General features: G+C 35.5%; 6 protein-coding genes across 6 annotated transcripts in view; 1 reads left to right on the forward strand and 5 right to left on the reverse strand.

Moving 5' to 3' along the window:
- The window catches only part of RO3G_00305 (uncharacterized protein), a gene marked incomplete at both ends in the record, with an annotated part of 1,054 nt that extends 913 nt beyond the window's left edge, over positions 1–141 (forward strand). The window contains one exon of the mRNA XM_067654896.1: positions 32–141. Within this exon, the coding sequence (XP_067510997.1) occupies positions 32–141 (110 nt within the window). The remainder of the gene's footprint in view (positions 1–31) is intronic.
- A 1,080-nt stretch (positions 142–1,221) lies between these two features.
- RO3G_00306 (uncharacterized protein) lies at positions 1,222–4,090 on the reverse strand (the record flags this gene model as incomplete). The annotated part of the gene is made up of 4 exons (XM_067654897.1): positions 1,222–1,494; positions 1,574–2,373; positions 2,527–3,666; positions 3,778–4,090. 4 exons carry the CDS (start codon positions 4,088–4,090, stop codon positions 1,222–1,224), a joined length of 2,526 nt encoding a protein of 841 aa, XP_067510998.1.
- A 507-nt stretch (positions 4,091–4,597) lies between these two features.
- RO3G_00307 (uncharacterized protein) lies at positions 4,598–6,258 on the reverse strand (the record flags this gene model as incomplete). Its single annotated transcript, XM_067654898.1, has 2 exons — positions 4,598–5,697; positions 5,883–6,258. 2 exons carry the CDS (start codon positions 6,256–6,258, stop codon positions 4,598–4,600), a joined length of 1,476 nt encoding a protein of 491 aa, XP_067510999.1.
- Positions 6,259–8,521: 2,263 nt separating this feature from the next.
- Positions 8,522–9,805, reverse strand: RO3G_00308 (uncharacterized protein; the record flags this gene model as incomplete). Its single annotated transcript, XM_067654899.1, has 3 exons — positions 8,522–8,807; positions 8,958–9,683; positions 9,771–9,805. 3 exons carry the CDS (start codon positions 9,803–9,805, stop codon positions 8,522–8,524), a joined length of 1,047 nt encoding a protein of 348 aa, XP_067511000.1.
- Positions 9,806–10,106: 301 nt separating this feature from the next.
- Positions 10,107–11,138, reverse strand: RO3G_00309 (uncharacterized protein; the record flags this gene model as incomplete). Its single annotated transcript, XM_067654900.1, has 1 exon — positions 10,107–11,138. One exon carries the CDS (start codon positions 11,136–11,138, stop codon positions 10,107–10,109), a length of 1,032 nt encoding a protein of 343 aa, XP_067511001.1.
- Positions 11,139–11,839: 701 nt separating this feature from the next.
- RO3G_00310 (uncharacterized protein) lies at positions 11,840–13,586 on the reverse strand (the record flags this gene model as incomplete). Its single annotated transcript, XM_067654901.1, has 2 exons — positions 11,840–13,425; positions 13,580–13,586. The coding sequence occupies 2 exons, from the start codon at positions 13,584–13,586 to the stop codon at positions 11,840–11,842; spliced, it is 1,593 nt and encodes a 530-aa protein (XP_067511002.1).
- Positions 13,587–18,831: the final 5,245 nt, after the last annotated feature.

Raw genomic sequence — 18,831 nt, forward strand, 5'->3', positions numbered from 1 at the left:
AGTAGTATGCATGTGCTATGGGAGCGTATAGGCCAGACCTGGTATGCCATTTCTAAAGAAGAATGCCAAAAATACATCGAAAGTATGCCGAAAAGGTGTGCTGCAGTTATTAGAGCAAAAGGTCGTTGGACTAAATATTGATTTTTTTAAATAAAGTGTGTAAAAATGTTGACTTATAAATGCCGTCAAAACTGGTCGCATGTGCCGTCGGACTTTAAGTGCCGATTACTACCAGTATATTGGGTCTACGGTTATGTCTGTGTTACCATATGATTGTACAGAGTTTGCTCTTTCGAATGAAGTATATTTCATTGCTATAGACTAAGAAATGAAGAAGATAGCGCGTATAGGCAAAATATGAAAACATGCGACCAGTTTTGACGGCCACTGTATCTAGTGGGAGAGAAGATGCATACTCCTCAAGCATTCGAGATAAAGCATCAACAAATCGTTTGTTTTGTAGGAAGTTAGGGTTCATACGCCACAGACCAGGTCCATTTGAGTCACTGATCAGTTTGAGGGAGACTGTGAGCAGAGCATGATCGGTCCATTGATCGTTGATAAAATCTATGTAAGGAGAGCATACAGATGAGTGTAGAGATGGAGTGGCATATATGTAATCTATGGTACTTATAGAACTGCCTCGACGAAATGTCGGATGTGTATCTAAAGGACGCGTCATACAATTGTGCATATGATACGCCAGGAAATCCAACCATGATGGTGGGGCTCCATGACGCATAAGTGGAGAGTAATTGAAGTCACCAGTGATTAACAATCGACATAAGGTGGACTGAATGATGGAAACCAGAGGTGTAAATTCAGCCAAAGATGTGAAAAACTTTCGTCGATGGATTGGTTCGGCAGGAGCATAGATGGTCATAATATAGAAAGGAGAAAATTTGGAGTGGACATGGCTAACATTACCAATCAAAAAGCGGTGATCAATTGCAGACAAGACTGGTGTGATAGTAATATTTTTGTTAAGAGAAACAATACCACAGTGGGAGGACCAGCAGCTTGAGTTTGCCTGTAATAGCATATTTAAGGGTTTTTGGATATCCAAAGGAGCGGCATGTGTTTCTTGCATAGTTAGAATATCTAAGGATTGATGGCGGAGGAAGTTAGTAAAAGACTGTCTTCTGGGTATATCGGATGGTTTGTATAGACTCCGACAGTTGATAGAGCCTATCTTTACCGAAGTTGATCGACGTTCCTCTCTCATTGGGATGAGTGAATGGACGTCTTCGAGTGCTCTGTGCTGTCTTTGATTTGGGTATCGTTCTCATTTTCAGAGTCTGAATCAAAGGCTCCAGGTGCAAATTCTTCGCCAATTTCCAATTCCATATCATCGGAATCTTGATTAGCAGGCGCTGGACGGAATCTGCTAAAGATATCAATAATAGAGGGGGAATCTTCGGTTTTGCGCTTCTTCAATGGTTGAGGGACACGATCTTTGATGATGTCGGTCGCTAAGGTCTCGTTAATCCATTGCTGAGCAATGAAATATCGTGCGACACTAGAAGTTAAGTGAGGGCAAATGAATCTCAAAGTGCGGATGCATCGATCTTACATAGTTTACTGCATCAGCTAATAAATTTGGCCAATGTAGGTTTTGGTTGTGGATTGATTTTACAATATGATCAGCTCCAAAGTGTCCGAATTTATGGACTCCATCAAGAATCTCTTGTCGATCCTCATATGGTGGAGTGATATAGTCCTTGTCACTGAATTTGGTAGGACTTTGGACATAGAACAGTTTTCGGTTCTCTTTTTTCATTTTTAATTCATGTTCCTTTTTTAGATTTGGTTTGTAAGCAAGATTTTGGTGTTTTACTGTGCTGTTATTAGAATCACTCCCTGCCAGTTCTTTTTCAGGTGGAAAAAGACGTGAAAGAGCATCAGGTAAAACATTTTGTACACCGGGTATATGGACGATGTCAAAATCATAGGACAATAATGTGTCCATCCAACCCACCATCATGGGGTTGAGTTCATCGGACGTGAACAAGTATGTGAGTGCTCGATGATCAGAATATAAGGTAAAGTGATGACCATATAAAAATTTGTGAAACTTTTTCAAAGTAAACACAATAGCGAGGAGTTCACGCCGAGTGACAGAATAATTTCGTTCAGATTGGGATAAAGAACGTGCCATGAAGCCGAGGTATTTGATGGTGGTGACAGTGAGTCCATCCGACTGTTTTTCGTCAAATTTTTGGAACAGAACTGCACCAACTCCAGTGTTAGATGCGTCAGTGGCAACATAAAGGGATTTGGTAGGATCATATGGACTCAAAACAACGTTGGAACATGATATGTCTTTGATGCTTTGAAAGTGAACTTGCAGTTCAGGTGTCCAATCAATATCATCTATGAATGCAACATTTCGTAACGCATCTAGAGGAGCAGTGAGTGTGGCAGCACAAGGGATGTGCGCACGAAAGTAATTAACAGTGCCTAGTCATTGCATCATTTCTCTGCCGGTTTTGGGACGGGGCCAGTCAGCAATGTTTGTCAATTTACGTGGATCCAAGCTTTTCCCTTTTTCAGAAATGCAGAAACCCAACAGATGAACACTTCTTTTGCCAAAGTGACATTTCTGAGGATTGAGGATCATGTTATGTTGAGTGAGTCTATCAATGACTGCACTGACAGCTTGATAATGATTTTCCATGGAATCACCTGGAGTGCCAATCACAATATCATCCACGTATACATGAACATTGGATAGATCACTGAGGATGAGGTTCATGATGCGCATGAAATGACTGGAGACATGTTTCAATCCAAACGGTGCTGAACGAAACATGTATTGTTTGTTTCTGTGAGTAAAAGTGGTTTTGACCTGATCTGATTTACGAATGGGCAATCGATGAAATGCACTTTTGAGATCGAGTGAGGTGAAAATTGTAGAACCCGCAAGATCATGAAAAATATCGTCGATCAATGGCAATGGATAGTTATCAGACTCTAGTAGGGCATTGATTTTACGAGGATCAATACATGGTCTATAATCAGTGGGATTACCATTCGCATCCTTTTTTGGAGCAAATGTGATTGGACTGTTCCATGGTGAGGGTGGTGCACGTACAATGACACCGTTCTCGAGCCATGTTTTTACAGCCTCATCAAAGATTGGCATCATCTTATTTGCAATAGGATACTGCCGGACATGTGCATGTTTTCCATGAGGAGTGTCTAACTTTACCACCGCTTCTGGTAGATTACATAAGGAATGAACATCAATCCGTTGATTTTTATCAATGTGAGATTGCAGTGCTTGTAGTAAAGCTTCATGCTCTTCTGGTGTGCCAGCATTGGAAACATTTGGAATGTATTCTGAGTCTTCAATAGAATCATCGAATTTGACTTTGTTATCATCCCAATTGATGGCAACACCAACAAGGTGAATTCCTAACCTTGGTAAAATATCCCTCCCGAAAATAGCGTCTACTTTATCATGCATATTTAACACCTCAAATTCATGAGCTACAGTTTGCCCTTTGTATCCGGCATTTAATTTATCGGTCACACCCAATCGTTTAACAGTTTTTTCTTTATCTGCTAAGAGTAATGAACCATGAACTGGGATAATACGCAGTTTCAATTTATTAACAGCATTTTTACTTATGAAAGAAACATCTGCGCCTGTGTCGACGAGAGCTATTAATCTATGATCGTTCAATAAGAAAGGAGTGTGTAATGAGTAAGGGTTTTGAAGCATAGTAGGATGTGTCTCCTCTTTTGTTTTTAAACTATAGCAACGAACATTACCTTGCTTGTGCTTCTTTTTCTCCCGAATTTGTTTCAACGCTTTTTGAAACGGACTGATGATTTCATCATCATTTAAGAGGTCATTCATAACCTCATCCGCAGGATGTGTTTGCATGATCTCTGGTTCAGTAGTGGTCTGTTTCTCAACCTTCTCAATATTATGAACCGTTATACGTGAATCATTCGCATTATGAATTTTCTCTTCATATGATCTACGCCTTTGGGAAAAATTACCAGTGTAGTTTTTGGGTGCATCTTTGCGTGCTCTAAAACCCGTATCTTTATTTAAGTAATGGTCACGACGTTTTTCCATTTCTCGACATTTGTCAAGGTGACCTGGGGTATATTTCTCCCCACAATAGCGACATTTAGGCGCGCTGTGTGCCGGCCTTTTATGGAAATTTCTTTCCCTATTCTTGTTTTCGGGAAAGTACCTCTGCTCGTCGCCATGAAACTTTCTTTTCGTTTCTATTTGCCTTGGTGCCTTCTTGTCGGCAGGCTTGAACTGAGATCGTTCCTGATTTTTCAAACCAGGGAAGATCTTCTTGCATTCTTCTATGAAATGCATCTTGTTGTTTTCTATGATTGTCTGGATTTTCGACAACGTATCATCTTCCAAGATGAAATCAGCATTCTTCTTGGCACGTATTTCAGCCAGTCTTCTTTCCAAACAATCCTTGACAGGTGGAAGCAATGTGCCCAGGAAATGCATCACTGCCAGCGGACTGTCCGCAAACTTGGCTTTGGTCAAAAGATCTATGTATCTGTCCACATACATGTTCAAGTACTCGCCGTTGGGCTGCTTGATTCTCATCAGCTTTTAACGATACTGCAAGTAGGTGAAGGATTCACCAAACTTGCCTATGAGAGCGGACTTGGCACCTTCCCAATTGCTGTTTTTGAAATCAGCGACAGTCAGCTTATGTTGGAACCAATTGATGCTCCTATCATCCTGGCCATTTTCAATGGACAACTGGAGATATCCTAGCCAGTTCTTGTCAATGTTGACACCATAATGTTTCACGATGGCCTCAAACTTCCTGATGAAGTCCTTTACTGTCTTAAAGGCATTGTCATTCTTCACATCATCAGGACTGACCTTGTTGGAAGAGTAATACTTAGGATTGTAAGCAGCACTGACCAACAGGCGAAAGGGAGGTATGACCTTGATGGGGACAGTAGGCTCAGACTCACGAGTATTGTTGGCATTGTTACCAACCTCATTTATCTTTTGGCTAATTTCATTAGCGCTAACCTCAAGCTTGGTAATACGTTCCTCGTAGTAGTCCAAATCTTCCCTGTACTCGCGTATTTGGATCTTAAGAGTCTTTCTTTTCGACTCATCTTCTTCAAGGTCACGCTTCTCAACTAACTTGTCGAGCAAGTCAGCTGTCTCATCGTACTTACGATTAAAGCGTTTCAACTTCTCAGGGATGCTGCTCTTACTTTTCGAAACAGACTTAGAAGAACGCGAGGCGTTCTTTTTCTCACCGCTAATGGCGCAGCGAGCGTTGTTCAGAGGTGCATCCTCCATGACAACGTCATCTTCAGCAGTGGACAGACTAATGGCGTCACCACGTACTGAGGACGATTCGTCCTTCTTTATGGAAAGAGAGTTAAGTCTCTCTCCTATAGCACCACTGACTGAGTCAGCAGGAGAAGGCGAACGAGAACGGGAACCAGTGACCATTTCCACGTAGGAAGGTGACCCAGGACGGTCAGAAAAGTTGTCAAGGCCAGGGGCCACAGGAGAAGCAGGACAAGAGGAGGCAACCTCAGAAACAACAGAGGACAAAGAAGAGACAGAAGAGATGGAAGCACGAGATGTGCGAGTGGGGCGGTTGTTGCGGGTGATGACGGCCATGTTATAAAGGTAGTAGCAGTTGGAGTGGCTTATTGAAAAAAATATGATATTTGGTACTTATAATATGAAAACAGTAAGAAGTCAATAGCTAACAACTACTATTTATTAAGTAAGAAAAAGGAGAGGAACTAATAATTTAGAATGAACCCTGGATTATATCGTCTGACTATTAATTGTATAGTCTGACGTAGGCTGGACTGAGATCAATAATAAAATAATGAATAAAGACATCATTAATGACCAAACACGACAATGCCCAACCGATGGAATCGACGTCTTATCTCAGTGCGGCTCAAACGACGAGATCTAGGAATGTAGATAGTATCATATCCATTGAGCTCGGTGGACTGGGCGGTAAATGCTCGTGCAGTAGCAATCCGTTTCTGGGCATGCGAAAGCTCTCGTTTGTTGGGCGTTTTCTTCACTACAGTAACCCATGTCGTGGGGTCCGTGGCATTGGTATTGATCTTGGGAGCATATTGACTGGCCTCCGTGCCACGAGTTTGAGTTACTTGCGATCCATTGGAATGGCTGTTGGCAGTGGTGGACGTGGTTTTCTTGTTTTTAGACTTTGCAGCAGTATTGGAGGCGGTCAATTGGGTGACAAATGCAGTCATTCGGTCGAGTTCCTTGTTGAGGTGATGATTAGCTGACTCTATTGAGTCAAAACGGGTGACTAGTTCGGCGATCTGGTCAGTGAGCAGATGGACCATATTATAAAGATTAGCCAACGTGGTGGCTAAATCTGATTGATTTGCGTTTTCCATGGTAAGGAAAGAACGAACTTATAAAGGTATATATAGACTGGTGTTGGGGGTAGTTATTAGCAGTTGGATGTTTACAAACACGAATAATTTTAGGTTGCGTTTCAAAGTTATCGTAAAATTTGAAACACGAAAGAAGTTTTGAAAAAAAAAATTGTATGAATGAAGGAAAACAGCACCCATTTTATATTATTAATTATAGGAATGTGCTTAGCTAAAATTAAAATTGGTTTGCATTTTAATTGTAACTGACATTCCAGGTCAAATTAGAAGAGTACAAAATATGGTCTAAAACTGAGCTATGGAGTATCTAAAATTCGACCAATTATATACGCATTACTCCCTCATTTTCCATAATTGGCTCATCATATTTTGATGAAATACTTTACACATTAACCTCGCTTTAACATATTGCTAGCGACACGAGGCGACCTTCTCTTAATGCTATATGCTGCATGAAATGAAATTTTCAAAAAGGTTGTCCCTATTTTTTCACCTAGTGTATGTATTATTTCTGTTCATTCTTCATTTCTTTTCTTTTACTATTCCTTTTCTTTTATTATTCCTTTTCTTTTATTATTCCTTTTTTTTTATTACTACTTTTTCTATTATTGCTTTTTTCTATTACTTTTTTGTACTACTTTTTTTTTATTACTTTTTTTATTACTTTTTTTTTATTCAAGTGCATATTAAATGAAAAATGTACACTATTGAATATATAATCAAATAAATAAAGCATCGCATTATTAAATCATTTAAATTTGTCCATTTATACTACCCTATACAATAATAAACCTGCCCATTTTACTGGATATACATGCTTAAACGTAGCCATACTCTGCTGATGTACAGAACGACTAAAGTCTGCCTCATCCAATTACATTGTTGTGTGAAAGTGTTTGAGAGCTTATATTGAATTTGTTTTCAAACTCCTCGGCCTTAATTATGCTGGACCAAGCATTAATATGCTAGTTCTCGTGTTAATACTGCCTACAGAAGCAACAAAATTTCGCTAAATTCGACATTTTTAGCGTTTTTATTTTGCTGATGGATGGATGAAATAAGCGTTATGCGGAGATTTTTTGTGCCGTAGTTGAGATATTTGCAGATAAAAATTTGAGAATTAAAAGGAGATGGTACTTGAAAACTAGTGAATGAGTCTCTATGTAACCTCTTTATTAGATTTCAAGACAAGAGAGAGAACCCATTTAATCAAACTACGCCTTTATATAGGAAATAAAATTATTCAGGGACCGAAGTGAGTTCAAGGTCAATTTTAGTATTGAACTTGAATAATATAAATATTGTATATGGTTAATATTGTAAATGAGTCTTAGATAATATGTAATATATAATATTATGTATTCAGTACTTGTTACTTTTTATATAAGATTTGAGTAATCTCATACGAATAATAAGTATTTAATGGGGTAAATACGACAGTAGTGTACAAAAACCGAGAAAAATGGATTCCTTGCAGCATTTTTTTGACCTACTGTAATTAAATAAATAAAGCATTGTATTATTAAATCATTTAAACCTGTCCATTTATACTACCCTATACAACGATAAACCTACCCATTCATACTACCCTATACAACGATAAACCTACCCATTTTACTGGATATATACGCCAAAAGAGACCACCTAGTACGTTCGATTTCAAACTCCTCGGCCATAATTCCTCTCCATGAAGTCAAATATTTCGCTAAATTCAACCAAAAGAGCGAAGTAGCTCCCACTAAAAAAATTGCTAAGGTGAGCAGTGAAAGGTTTGACTATCCTTTATTTTGTGACTTGATTGATTATTAGATTATAAGTTTGGGAAATTATAGAAATTGATAACAGCTTTTATTAATATTAGTTTAAATATATTGTATAATAAAATTTAGTAATAATGAATACTGTACTTTTTCTAATTCTCCTGCAAGTTATAATGAATAAACCCAAAGAGAAAAGACAAAGACAAATTAACATATTCCTTTTGTAGCAGGTAGACATAACTGAATTAGGCAAAATCCATAATAACAAATATCCATATTAAGTGGGGTCAGACCTAATAAGGACATCCAAGATAATAACCTAAAAAAGTCACAGCTTTCATTTCTCCCCCCCCCTATTTCTTGATTAATTTTGAGTTAACAACTTGACGTTGAACAAAATTCTTCAAATGGGCACCATTAATAGCTCTCTTCAATTTGACACCTTCGTCGTTAACCAAAACAAAAGTATTATTGTGGAATTTGTCAATCACAGTAAAGACCTTGTTCTTGAACGCTGAATCTAGTTTATCCTTCTTCAAATAATTCTTCATTATTACATGATCTCCAATTTCAATTCTAGCAGATTTCTTGATTAAGGGTTCTTCTTCCTTGAATATTTCTTCTTCTTGATTAACTTGTCTATCCAATAAAAAATATAATCGTTCGAGACCTAGTCGCATTCCAAGTTTATAGAGTGGATCATTGTCACTATTTTTTGGGTTAAGGCCAAACAGAGCTTCATACGGAGAGATTCGCAAGGATTTATGCACCTTAGTTCGATATGCATACAGCATTGCGGGTAACAAAGTATTCCAGTTCTTCTTATTATTCATTACCATTTTCTTGATACCTTTAGCAATGACATTATTGACATGCTCTACTTTCCCATTCGTACTTGGTTTATATGGAGCCGAGAATTGATGTCTTGTATTAACATATTTAGCAAACTCTTCAACTTCTTTACTTGTAAAATGTGAGCCATTATCGGACAAAATTTTCTCCACTGGACCGAAGTTGCAAAAGATTTCTTCATACAGGAATTTCACAGTAGTTTCAGAATCAGCTTTTTTAACGGCTTTGGCAACCGGCCAGTTAGTAAAATATTCGATAGCCATAATGATGTATTTATTTCCAGATCTACTTTCAGGAAATGGACCAATATAATCAATTCCAAATCTTTCGAACAAGTGATTCACCGGTACTTTTCCCACAACAGGCAAATTCTCAGGTAGATTAGCAAACAATTGGCAAGGTACACAGGATTTCACGTAATTTTTAGTTTCTTCATAAGCTTTAGGCCACCAATATTGTAAATATAATCTTTTCCAGGTAGCATCCTGACCGTAATGCCCATGGCCATCATGCACCTCTTTAAGTAGTAATGCTCTTTCATGTATTGTAGGAACCTTCACAAAACGATCTCCTATTTTCCTGAATAAATCACCTTCTTCATTCAACCTGTACCTAGTACCGATAGATTTTGTTTTCTTGTCAGTACAGTCACCAAGAACAGCACTTTTCAAAATTTTATATATTTCACACAGATATTCTTCATAGTTGTGGTATTTACACATGTAATAAAGTAATAATGTAAGTTACTACGAACAATGGTCCTCCAAATTAGGAATATCGGACATTGTATTACGCCACTTCAAATAAAATCCCGATCCACTCCAGAATATTCTAATAAGTTCCTGGATCAGGATTAACAATTACTTCTTGATAAGAAGATGTTAAACTATGCCAATCATATAAATAACTCATTGTCTAATATCGATTAATAATCAATAGTCATATACTGTAAATATTAATATTTAGCCGTGATTAGAAAAGTATAAATACCCTCATATTTTTAACTTGAATAAAGGACAATCTACTTTGAGTCTCACTTATTTTTATATTTGTTGATTGACTTAGTACTTTTTATATTATAAAACCTCAAATATCACAATAGTCTTGATTTTCAATTACAGGATCAACCAACCAGGATTCAAAAAGATATTCATCGGGTGAAGTTAAATCCTCCTTGTCTAAACCTTGAGGGGGATAACGCGACATGATATCAGCAACAACATTTGTTTTGCCCGGCAGATGATACACCCTAAAACTGAATTCTTGTACCGCAATAATCCATCGTTGTAAACGACTTCCAGGATCCGATTTGGTAAACAAGTACCGAACAGCAGTATTATCCGTAAAGAGCTCGAATGTTTTATCAACCAAATATCTTCTTAGTTTGGACAAAGCATATACCACTCCTAGCAGTTCCTTTTCAACGGTTGGGTACTTCATTTCAGCTGCAGTGAGTTTACGAGACAGAAAGCAAATAGGTCTGTCTATTTCTTTATCCTCATCATACTGTACTAAAACACCTCCTATTCCTACGTCTGATGCATCGGTGAACAACTTATATGACAACTTGGGGTCAGGATATTTGAGTTGAACCGCATTAGCAAGAGCTTCTTTCAATTGTTTAAATGCATTTTCTTGTTCTTTCTTCCATTCCCATTTAGCATCTTTCTTTAACATTTCATTTAGAGGAGCTACAATATCTCCAAAACAATTAACATGTCTTCGGTAGAATCCAGCCAAAGAAGTAAAAGCCCTGATATCTGTCTTGTTCTTTGGACGAAGGAATTCCAATATCTTCTTTACCAAACTCGGTTGAGGTTTGATACCATCTCGATTAACAATAAAACCTAGAACGGATACTTCTTTTTGACACCATGCGGCCTTAGAGGGTTTTAACACCATATTTACTTCTCTCAACCTTATTAAGACCTTTTCGAGGTGAACCAGATGTTCTTCAAATGTCTTGGAATATACTGTGATATCATCAATGTAAGTTGAAGCAAATGAACCAATATAATTTTGCATTGCCAAGTAGATTGCTCGACTAAAACAGGCAGGTCCATTTACAACACCAAAAGGTAAGACTCGGTATGAAAAACAACCCCAAGGAGTAGCCATTGTCAATTTAGGGATAGAGTCGTCTTCTACCAAGGTCTGATTGAAACCTTTCGTTAAGGATACATAAGATTATAGTCACTTTATTTTAATAAAAGGAATCAAATATGATCCTGAATAATATGCTGACATAACTTGGAATCATTTATAACATTATTCCCAACACAGATCAATAAAAGACTTTGATTAGATTTTTATATTAAGCTTTATTCATATTAACTTCACATAGTCAAATATATGACGTGGTTGTAAAATAGTTTATTGATGATATGAGCATGTTGAATAAGGAATGACGATTACTTACCGGATCATCATTAATCATGGAAACATTTGTCCTAACTGAGATATTATTATTAGCCGTAATATCCAATCACGGAACTAGAGGATTTTATATTCATCCGTACCGTCTCCTAAATAGTCCTACATCCAGAGTTATCTGAAACCATCCCAATAGCATAATTGGCAATACAAGCTAGGAACAGGCTAAACTAATAATTAGAAATAGTAATCATCTATTCTGTCGAATTGATCATAAATCTGTCCTAATCCTTTATCCGTATCATGTCTATAAATACTCTCACTTTTTACATGTAGAATTTATCATATTCAATCTTAGTTATCTTAACTTAATAAAGAGATACCAAGTTCTAACAGTATTTCTTTATCTTTGTTGTTATACTACTTTTACCTAAAAACCCCCTATCCTAAACACCTTTCAATAAATCTAAAGTAGTGAATACTTCTGAACCCAAATAATCTTCTAATAGATGTTGTAACGATGGAAGTGGCCAAGGGTCTTTCTTAGTAATAGCATTCAGGTCTTGGAATTGCACTACTAATCTACCTTCTTTTGTATTTTTCTTTCTAACGTACATTGCCGGAAAAGACCAACCTAGTGATGATGAGCCGTCTTTCTTCGGACGATGCATAGTCGGTATAATCTGACCGTTAGCCAACATGTTAGATAATTCTTGCTTGAAGACTTCCAATTCAGAATGCGACATATGTTTGTTCGGTCTTTTCATAATGGGAGCATGATCCCCAGTATCTACAGAGAATTTGACCAAGTTAGTTTGCTTGAGATCATTGTAGTCCAGACCAAACACGTCAAGAAACTTGTACAATAATTCCTCTAGTTGCTCTTTCTCTTCATATGATATCTCCAGTTCTTGTACTTGTTCTTTCAAAATCGTTTTAATTTCCTCAGGTCGAGTCGATTCATTCTTGATTAGTTTAGTTTCAGAACCTAAACCATTGAAAAATACTTCATTAGGACTGTCTTCTTCTTTCTCTTCTTCTTCAAAAATCGGGAAGATTAAGTATGATTCTTGTACATAATCCGAACTTCCGTCAGCCTCGCAGTCTTCAGTTTCGTAAGTTTCATCGGATTCTTCACTTGTAGATAATTCATCTTCATCACCAGAATAGCCTTCTTCCCAATCACTTTGAATGCCTGCACCTTCCATAGGTCTCATGAGTTCCACATCAGTTAAAAACCTTACAGTCAAGGGTTCAATGCCGTTATCCGTATTTATAGTGAAATGAGCACGAGAGTAGTCCACAGCTATACCTAAAACTTGCAAACTTTCACTTCCTAATAATAAGTCGTATGGTGCCTTTTCAAATACGACAGGAGTAATTCTGATCATTACACCTTGAACAGATACCAGTAAATTTTTGATTATTCCCAAAGGTCGGATAACTGAACCGTCAGCAAGTTTGTTACCAGGAAGATTAGACTTTTTAACAATAGTTAGTTGTAAATCATCCACTAGTTTCTTGCTTATGATAGATCCATGTGATCCTGGATCCAAGATACCATCACCGATCATACAACCATTTACTATAGCAGTAACACGCGGAGCACCCAAGCAGTCTTCATCAGCGTCTGATGACGTTCTAATTTTTCCATTACTAGTGACCTGATAGACCTCCTTTACTGGTCGTTTTTCACTCTTTTTGGAAACAGTAGTAGCAGACTTATCCTTCGATCTTCTTACTCGTTTGGTTTTTTGAATCAATTCAGACCTTAAGCCTTTTAATGGCAATAATTGTTCCAATGAGACCTTATACACTTTAGCCTTTAAAATGGTGTCAGCAATAATAGGATCAGATGGAGTAGTTTGGTTAGTTAAGTTCTTCTTAGACTCTGACTTCTTCACTTTTCTAGTTGGTTCAGCTCTTTCCTTTTGTTTATCCTTGGATTCGGGTGTTATATAATGGTTTAAATAATAAAGGAAAAGGTAAAAACAAAGATCAAGAAACAGTTTGGGTACTTTTTGAGACTGATCTTTATTTCAGTTTAAGTTAAAGTAAAAATTATTCTAATTGAAGGCAGGTATTTATATCTTATTGAGTGAGTGGCTTGATATCTTCTATTGTTATCGTTCTTCTAATCTTCAGGTACTTTAGCAAGTGTTATCTCTAATTATGATTATGAAAACTTTTCATTTGTTCTTTTGTATGTCTGTCATAGATTATCTTTTATTCTGGGAATTCCTCACTGATTTGAAATAACGTTATTTTACGCGTTATTTCAATTATGTGAAAGGTTAGCAATATTCCTGACATTGGATTGGATTTGGTTATTTTAGTTGATACGTCTTCTTATCAAAGAACTCTCATGAATACAATACATATTCTAAAAGAACATGTTTAATTGGAATTGATTGTATGATCTTATTTAAATAAACTTATACTTTATTTTATTTTAATTATGATCTTGTATTAAGACTTATATTTATTAATGTCAACTACAATCAGTTACTGTTCTACAACAGAGATAACAAGGTTGTATCGATTTTTCTGCAGGTTTAGACTCAGGGCCGTCACATCTTGACAACAGGTCTGGCACTTGGTTTTCCTCACCAGGCTTGTACAAGGTTTTTGGATTATATAGCTCTATTTTACTTAACCATCTAACTAGTCTAAGGGTGGATTTGCTTTGCGACCGTAGACATAAAGTTTTGTTATCGACATTTATTTTGTTTGTTGTGATTGAGTGTGAAGCTTGTTGTAATCTTGTCAAACTATTTCACTGTTTTGAGGCTGTAGCTTTCTGAATAAATTGGTACTTTACGACATCTTGTACACTTGTTTTTGAATTCTGGTGCTGATAGCTTGAATATTCTTTCATTTCAATTCAATTTTTTTTTTTTTTTTTTTTTTTTTTTTTCGGCAATAAAAGGTTGTCGTATCTACCTCATTAAATACTTATTATTCGTACGATCTTACTCAAACTTTATGTAGGAAATAATAAGTACCAAATACATAATATTACTTATTACATGTTCTCTAAGACTCATTTACAATATTAACCATATACATTATTTATATCGTTCAAGCTCAATACTAAAATTGACCATGAACTCACTTCGGTCCCTGAATAGTTTCATTTCCTATGTAAAGGCGTAGTTTGATTAAATGGGTTCTCTCTCTCTCTTGTCTTGAAATCTAATAAAGAGGTTACATAGAGACTCATTCACTAGTTTTGAAATACTATCTTCTTTTTATTTCTCAAATTTATTATCTGTAAATATCTCAAGGGCTTTACTTGTTTGACATCTATTAGTTTCAGAGATGTTGAATAATTTGTTTTTTATAACAAATGCTATGATTGTTAAATTTGTTGTTTATGATTTCTAAATGAAAGTCAATCAGTATCTTACATTTTTTTTTTATTTTTATTTTATCTTATTTAGATATTAAAAGCATCAAACTTGTCATGGATCCCTGTGTCCATTTGTACTGTAATGTTGTAAAGATGCAAATTTTGATTTTTGCCTTTCAAACACACAAGCCTTATGCAAGGTTTAAAATTGAAAAATTCATTTTTTTTTTCTAAGGCTTGACGATTTAGCTTATTAATAACATTAAAGCCACATTAAATATATTCTTCAGGTGTTTTGCGGATTTAGGGAAGTTTGAGTATAGTTGTATGTTTTAGAAAAGAGACCACAGACAATAATGAGGTAGAGGAAATAGACGTCTTCTGTTTTGTAGAGTTTGTTTGCATGATGATGGTAAAGAGCGAATGAGCAGCTGATACTATCTTTGAGGGGACAAATAATTATGCGTGAAAAATCAAATTGAAATATGTTCTCCAAAACAAAAGTCAGGTGTGAGCAATATCTACATATGCAGAAAGGCTATCTTCCAGTGAGCAGATTGGGAACTCTAGCTGAAATAAAGTTTGTTGTAGTCGAAACATTGAGTAACCATCGGAAAAGAGCGACAGCCGCACCTCCTGCCAAACTAAAGCTTTTGAGGGCAATCGTAGGTAAAGCGAGTATTGGTGCTTATGGAGAGCAAGGAACAAAGGATGCATAGACGCGTGGCCATTATTGTAGGGATAAATCTATGCAAAGAGCGGGTAGACTGTTTTCCGTCCAGAATTCGGTACCAAATGTTTCTGGTCTGATGGAGGATTAAGAAAAGCCAAAAGGAAATTCATTTCCTGTGAGAGAGTGATGATATCAACCTAGTCTCAAGAGGAAGGCTGTGGAATAGACGTGCCATGTCCCTCGATTAATTAAACAAATAAATAAGTAAAACAATCGATGGGTCTCTTGAACTTCTTTGTGGAATCAGGGCGAGGGGAAGCCCATTCAATACAAACTACATCTTGGAATATGATAATGTGATCTAGGACTCAGAGTAGTGCGATATACAGTCCAATGATTAGCTGGAGAGTCTTTTGAGTCATATCGCATGTCATAAAGGAAGTTATTAAGAGTAAATACGGCTGAGCCAGATGAGATATTTACAGATAATAAATTTGAGAAATAAAAAGAAGATAGTATTTCAAAACTAGTGAATGAGTCTCTATGTAACCTCTTTATTAGATTTCAAGACAAGAGAGAGAGAGAACCCATTTAATCAAACTACGCCTTTACATAGGAAATGAAACTATTCAGGGACCGAAGTGAGTTCATGGTCAATTTTAGTATTGAGCTTGAACGATATAAATAATGTATATGGTTAATATTGTAAATGAGTCTTAGAGAACATGTAATAAGTAATATTATGTATTTGGTACTTATTATTTCCTACATAAAGTTTGAGTAAGATCGTACGAATAATAAGTATTTAATGAGGTAGATACGACACCAGAATGTTTAGAATTCTTTAGATGGTAAATTATTTCCAAAAGATATGAGTGAACAGGAATCTAGAAACACGGTAATGCCGACGTTGTGATAATCAACAGGATTATAAGGAGGATTTGCGAATTGAGCCATTGAATCTATAATGCAAGTGCGCAAAAAGAAAGGAGCAAGTTGGGCATTGTTATCCCGTATATCTTTTAAAAGTATTTTGGTCAGATTGGGGGATTTGAGAGATCTCTGGATTAGTACGAGTCCAGGTGATGTGAGAATTTATATCGGTCGTATAAACTACCCATGCTGGGAGCCTCAAGATAGACAGGGAGCAATTGAAATGTTGAGACCGGATTGATGATGCAGACAAGAGGAGAAATCCATCAATATCAGGGCTACTACGCTTTGAGCAACGTACAACGTTCACCAGAAGCTCATCTCAAGTAGTAGAACTAGCAAACCAGTATTAGTTGGATGAGTTCAGAATGAGTGATGATGAAAGCAAAGACAGAAGATCATCGACAGTAGATTGTACAATAGAATCCGGAGATTGCAAGTCAGAGTAAAGTTTCCGGGCTGCATCCAGCTTGCCATCTTTTAATGATACATTACCGAAGCTTGGGATCTCTAATAGCTTTAAACAAAGCCTTATGCTGATTTTAAGTCAGTGTAGAAAGATTTGTTAGAACGCAATTGGTAGGATGAGGCGGATGGGCAGTTGTGAAAGGACTAGTGGCATTGGCACTCAATGGTTCAAAAGCGTTTGGTAGTGGAAAAAGCATGCTATGAAAGATGCATTATAGTCAAGATGTACATTAAGCTTAAAGTATTCTAATCAAAGTTTGGGGGAAAGAACTCTGCTGAACAAGGTGGTTTTTTTGTAAACTTGTAGCCAAAAATTGAGTCGGTAATTATTATTATGCAAGTAACTTTTTCTTGTTTTTATAACCTATTTTTTTTTTTTTTTAATATATCAAATGGCTCATCCTTTTTATCGTTTATTTTCCTTTGGCTACAAATTCTTTAAATATCTTTGTATTCAAGCAAATCTCAAACACTTTTTTTATATTAAAACTCTTTGATTTTTACCTTGAAATTCGAATAAGGCAAATCCCTTGAAGTCAATAATCATTTTTTTTTTTAATTCAAATCAAGTTACTATATCATTAAGATAGTTTGATCACTTATGAGTAGACTTAAATTTATTATTACTTTTGTGACCAACCTCTATTTAAACTTTTGATTTTAGATCAAACTTCTTTTAAATTGACTCCTTCTTGTACTACAAACTCTCCACCTCTTTTTTAGAGAAATAAGCATGAAATAACTTTATAAAAAGGTCGTTTTAATATTGTATTACAACATGAAAGCTAGTTCTCTATGAGCCTGATTATGTATTCTCTTTTTTATTGTAATATAATTATTGGCAAACTGTGAGATCAAGAGTGGTTTGTATTAAATTCTTTAAAATAAGAAAAGTAACAAACTATCATCTCTGACATGAAGTCTTTCCAATTCATTCTGGGACTAACTATCCTTTCATGAAAACCTCAATCAGTCAATTTTCTCTTTCTTTTCCTGATTGTATTATACGGCTGTATGGGTTCCTTAGAAATACTATTTTGAAGTTGCCTGCATGATGTCCCTTTGTTTTAGGCTCATCTACACTTTGTTCTTTAGCAGGTGTAATTTATACTTTTTTTTTTCTTCCAAATAAACAAAGAATCTTTATGTTTTGATTTTTATACTTTACTATTTATCAATAAAAATAAAGGCAAATTCTTTAGCTTAATATCCATGCTCTACTGATTTCAGTTTAATATGTGTTTATCCAAAATAACATGCACAAAAATAAATAAATAAAAAAAGAAAAATGATAGAGTGTGCTTTGATAGCATTAGATCCTAAGACGGTTGGTACAAAATTCAAATAAAGCTGATTATATAAACAGTCATAGTAAAGAATAAAAAAGAAGAAATGAATTTATATAAATCGTCAAGCATGAATTTGACTGTTTCAAATGTATTTTCCCTAGAGTTGAAGACATTCTTTTTAAAAAGTAATTTACAGCTCATTTTTTAATTTATGTTTTATTCTAAAAAAGTAAAGTTTCAATCATTCCTTTCACTTGAACTTGAAATGGTTTAAGGAGCAAGAAAGTAAGAATAAAAAGGCGGTTGAATGATCTATTAATTATATCAAGTACAAAGAATAAAGATGTTTTTTTTTTTTTTTAAAAATTTTTTTTTTTTTGGCTGGTATGAGAATATCAAATAAGCAATATTTTTTATTTTATTTTCTTCATACTTAACTTCCCCTTTTTTTTTTATCTTTTTTTTTTTTTTTTTTTTTTTTTTTTTTTCTTGTAATGAATGAAACCGACACACTTGTGAATGATATACAAAACTTGTCACTAGATCATGTAAACAAATAAAGAAGATGTAATAAAATGCATTATTTAAATTACTTTTTTTTTTTTTTTTTTTTTTTTTTCTCTTTTTCTTTTTTCCTTTCTTTTTTCTTTTGATTTCTTTCTTTTGTGATGTAGAAGTATGGAATAGATTTAAAAAACGATTTTGATCAAAGTACGATAATAC

Source organism: Rhizopus delemar, genomic scaffold, assembly GCF_000149305.1.
Source record: "Rhizopus delemar RA 99-880 supercont3.1 genomic scaffold, whole genome shotgun sequence".
In the NCBI taxonomy this organism is placed as follows: domain Eukaryota; kingdom Fungi; phylum Mucoromycota; class Mucoromycetes; order Mucorales; family Rhizopodaceae; genus Rhizopus; species Rhizopus delemar.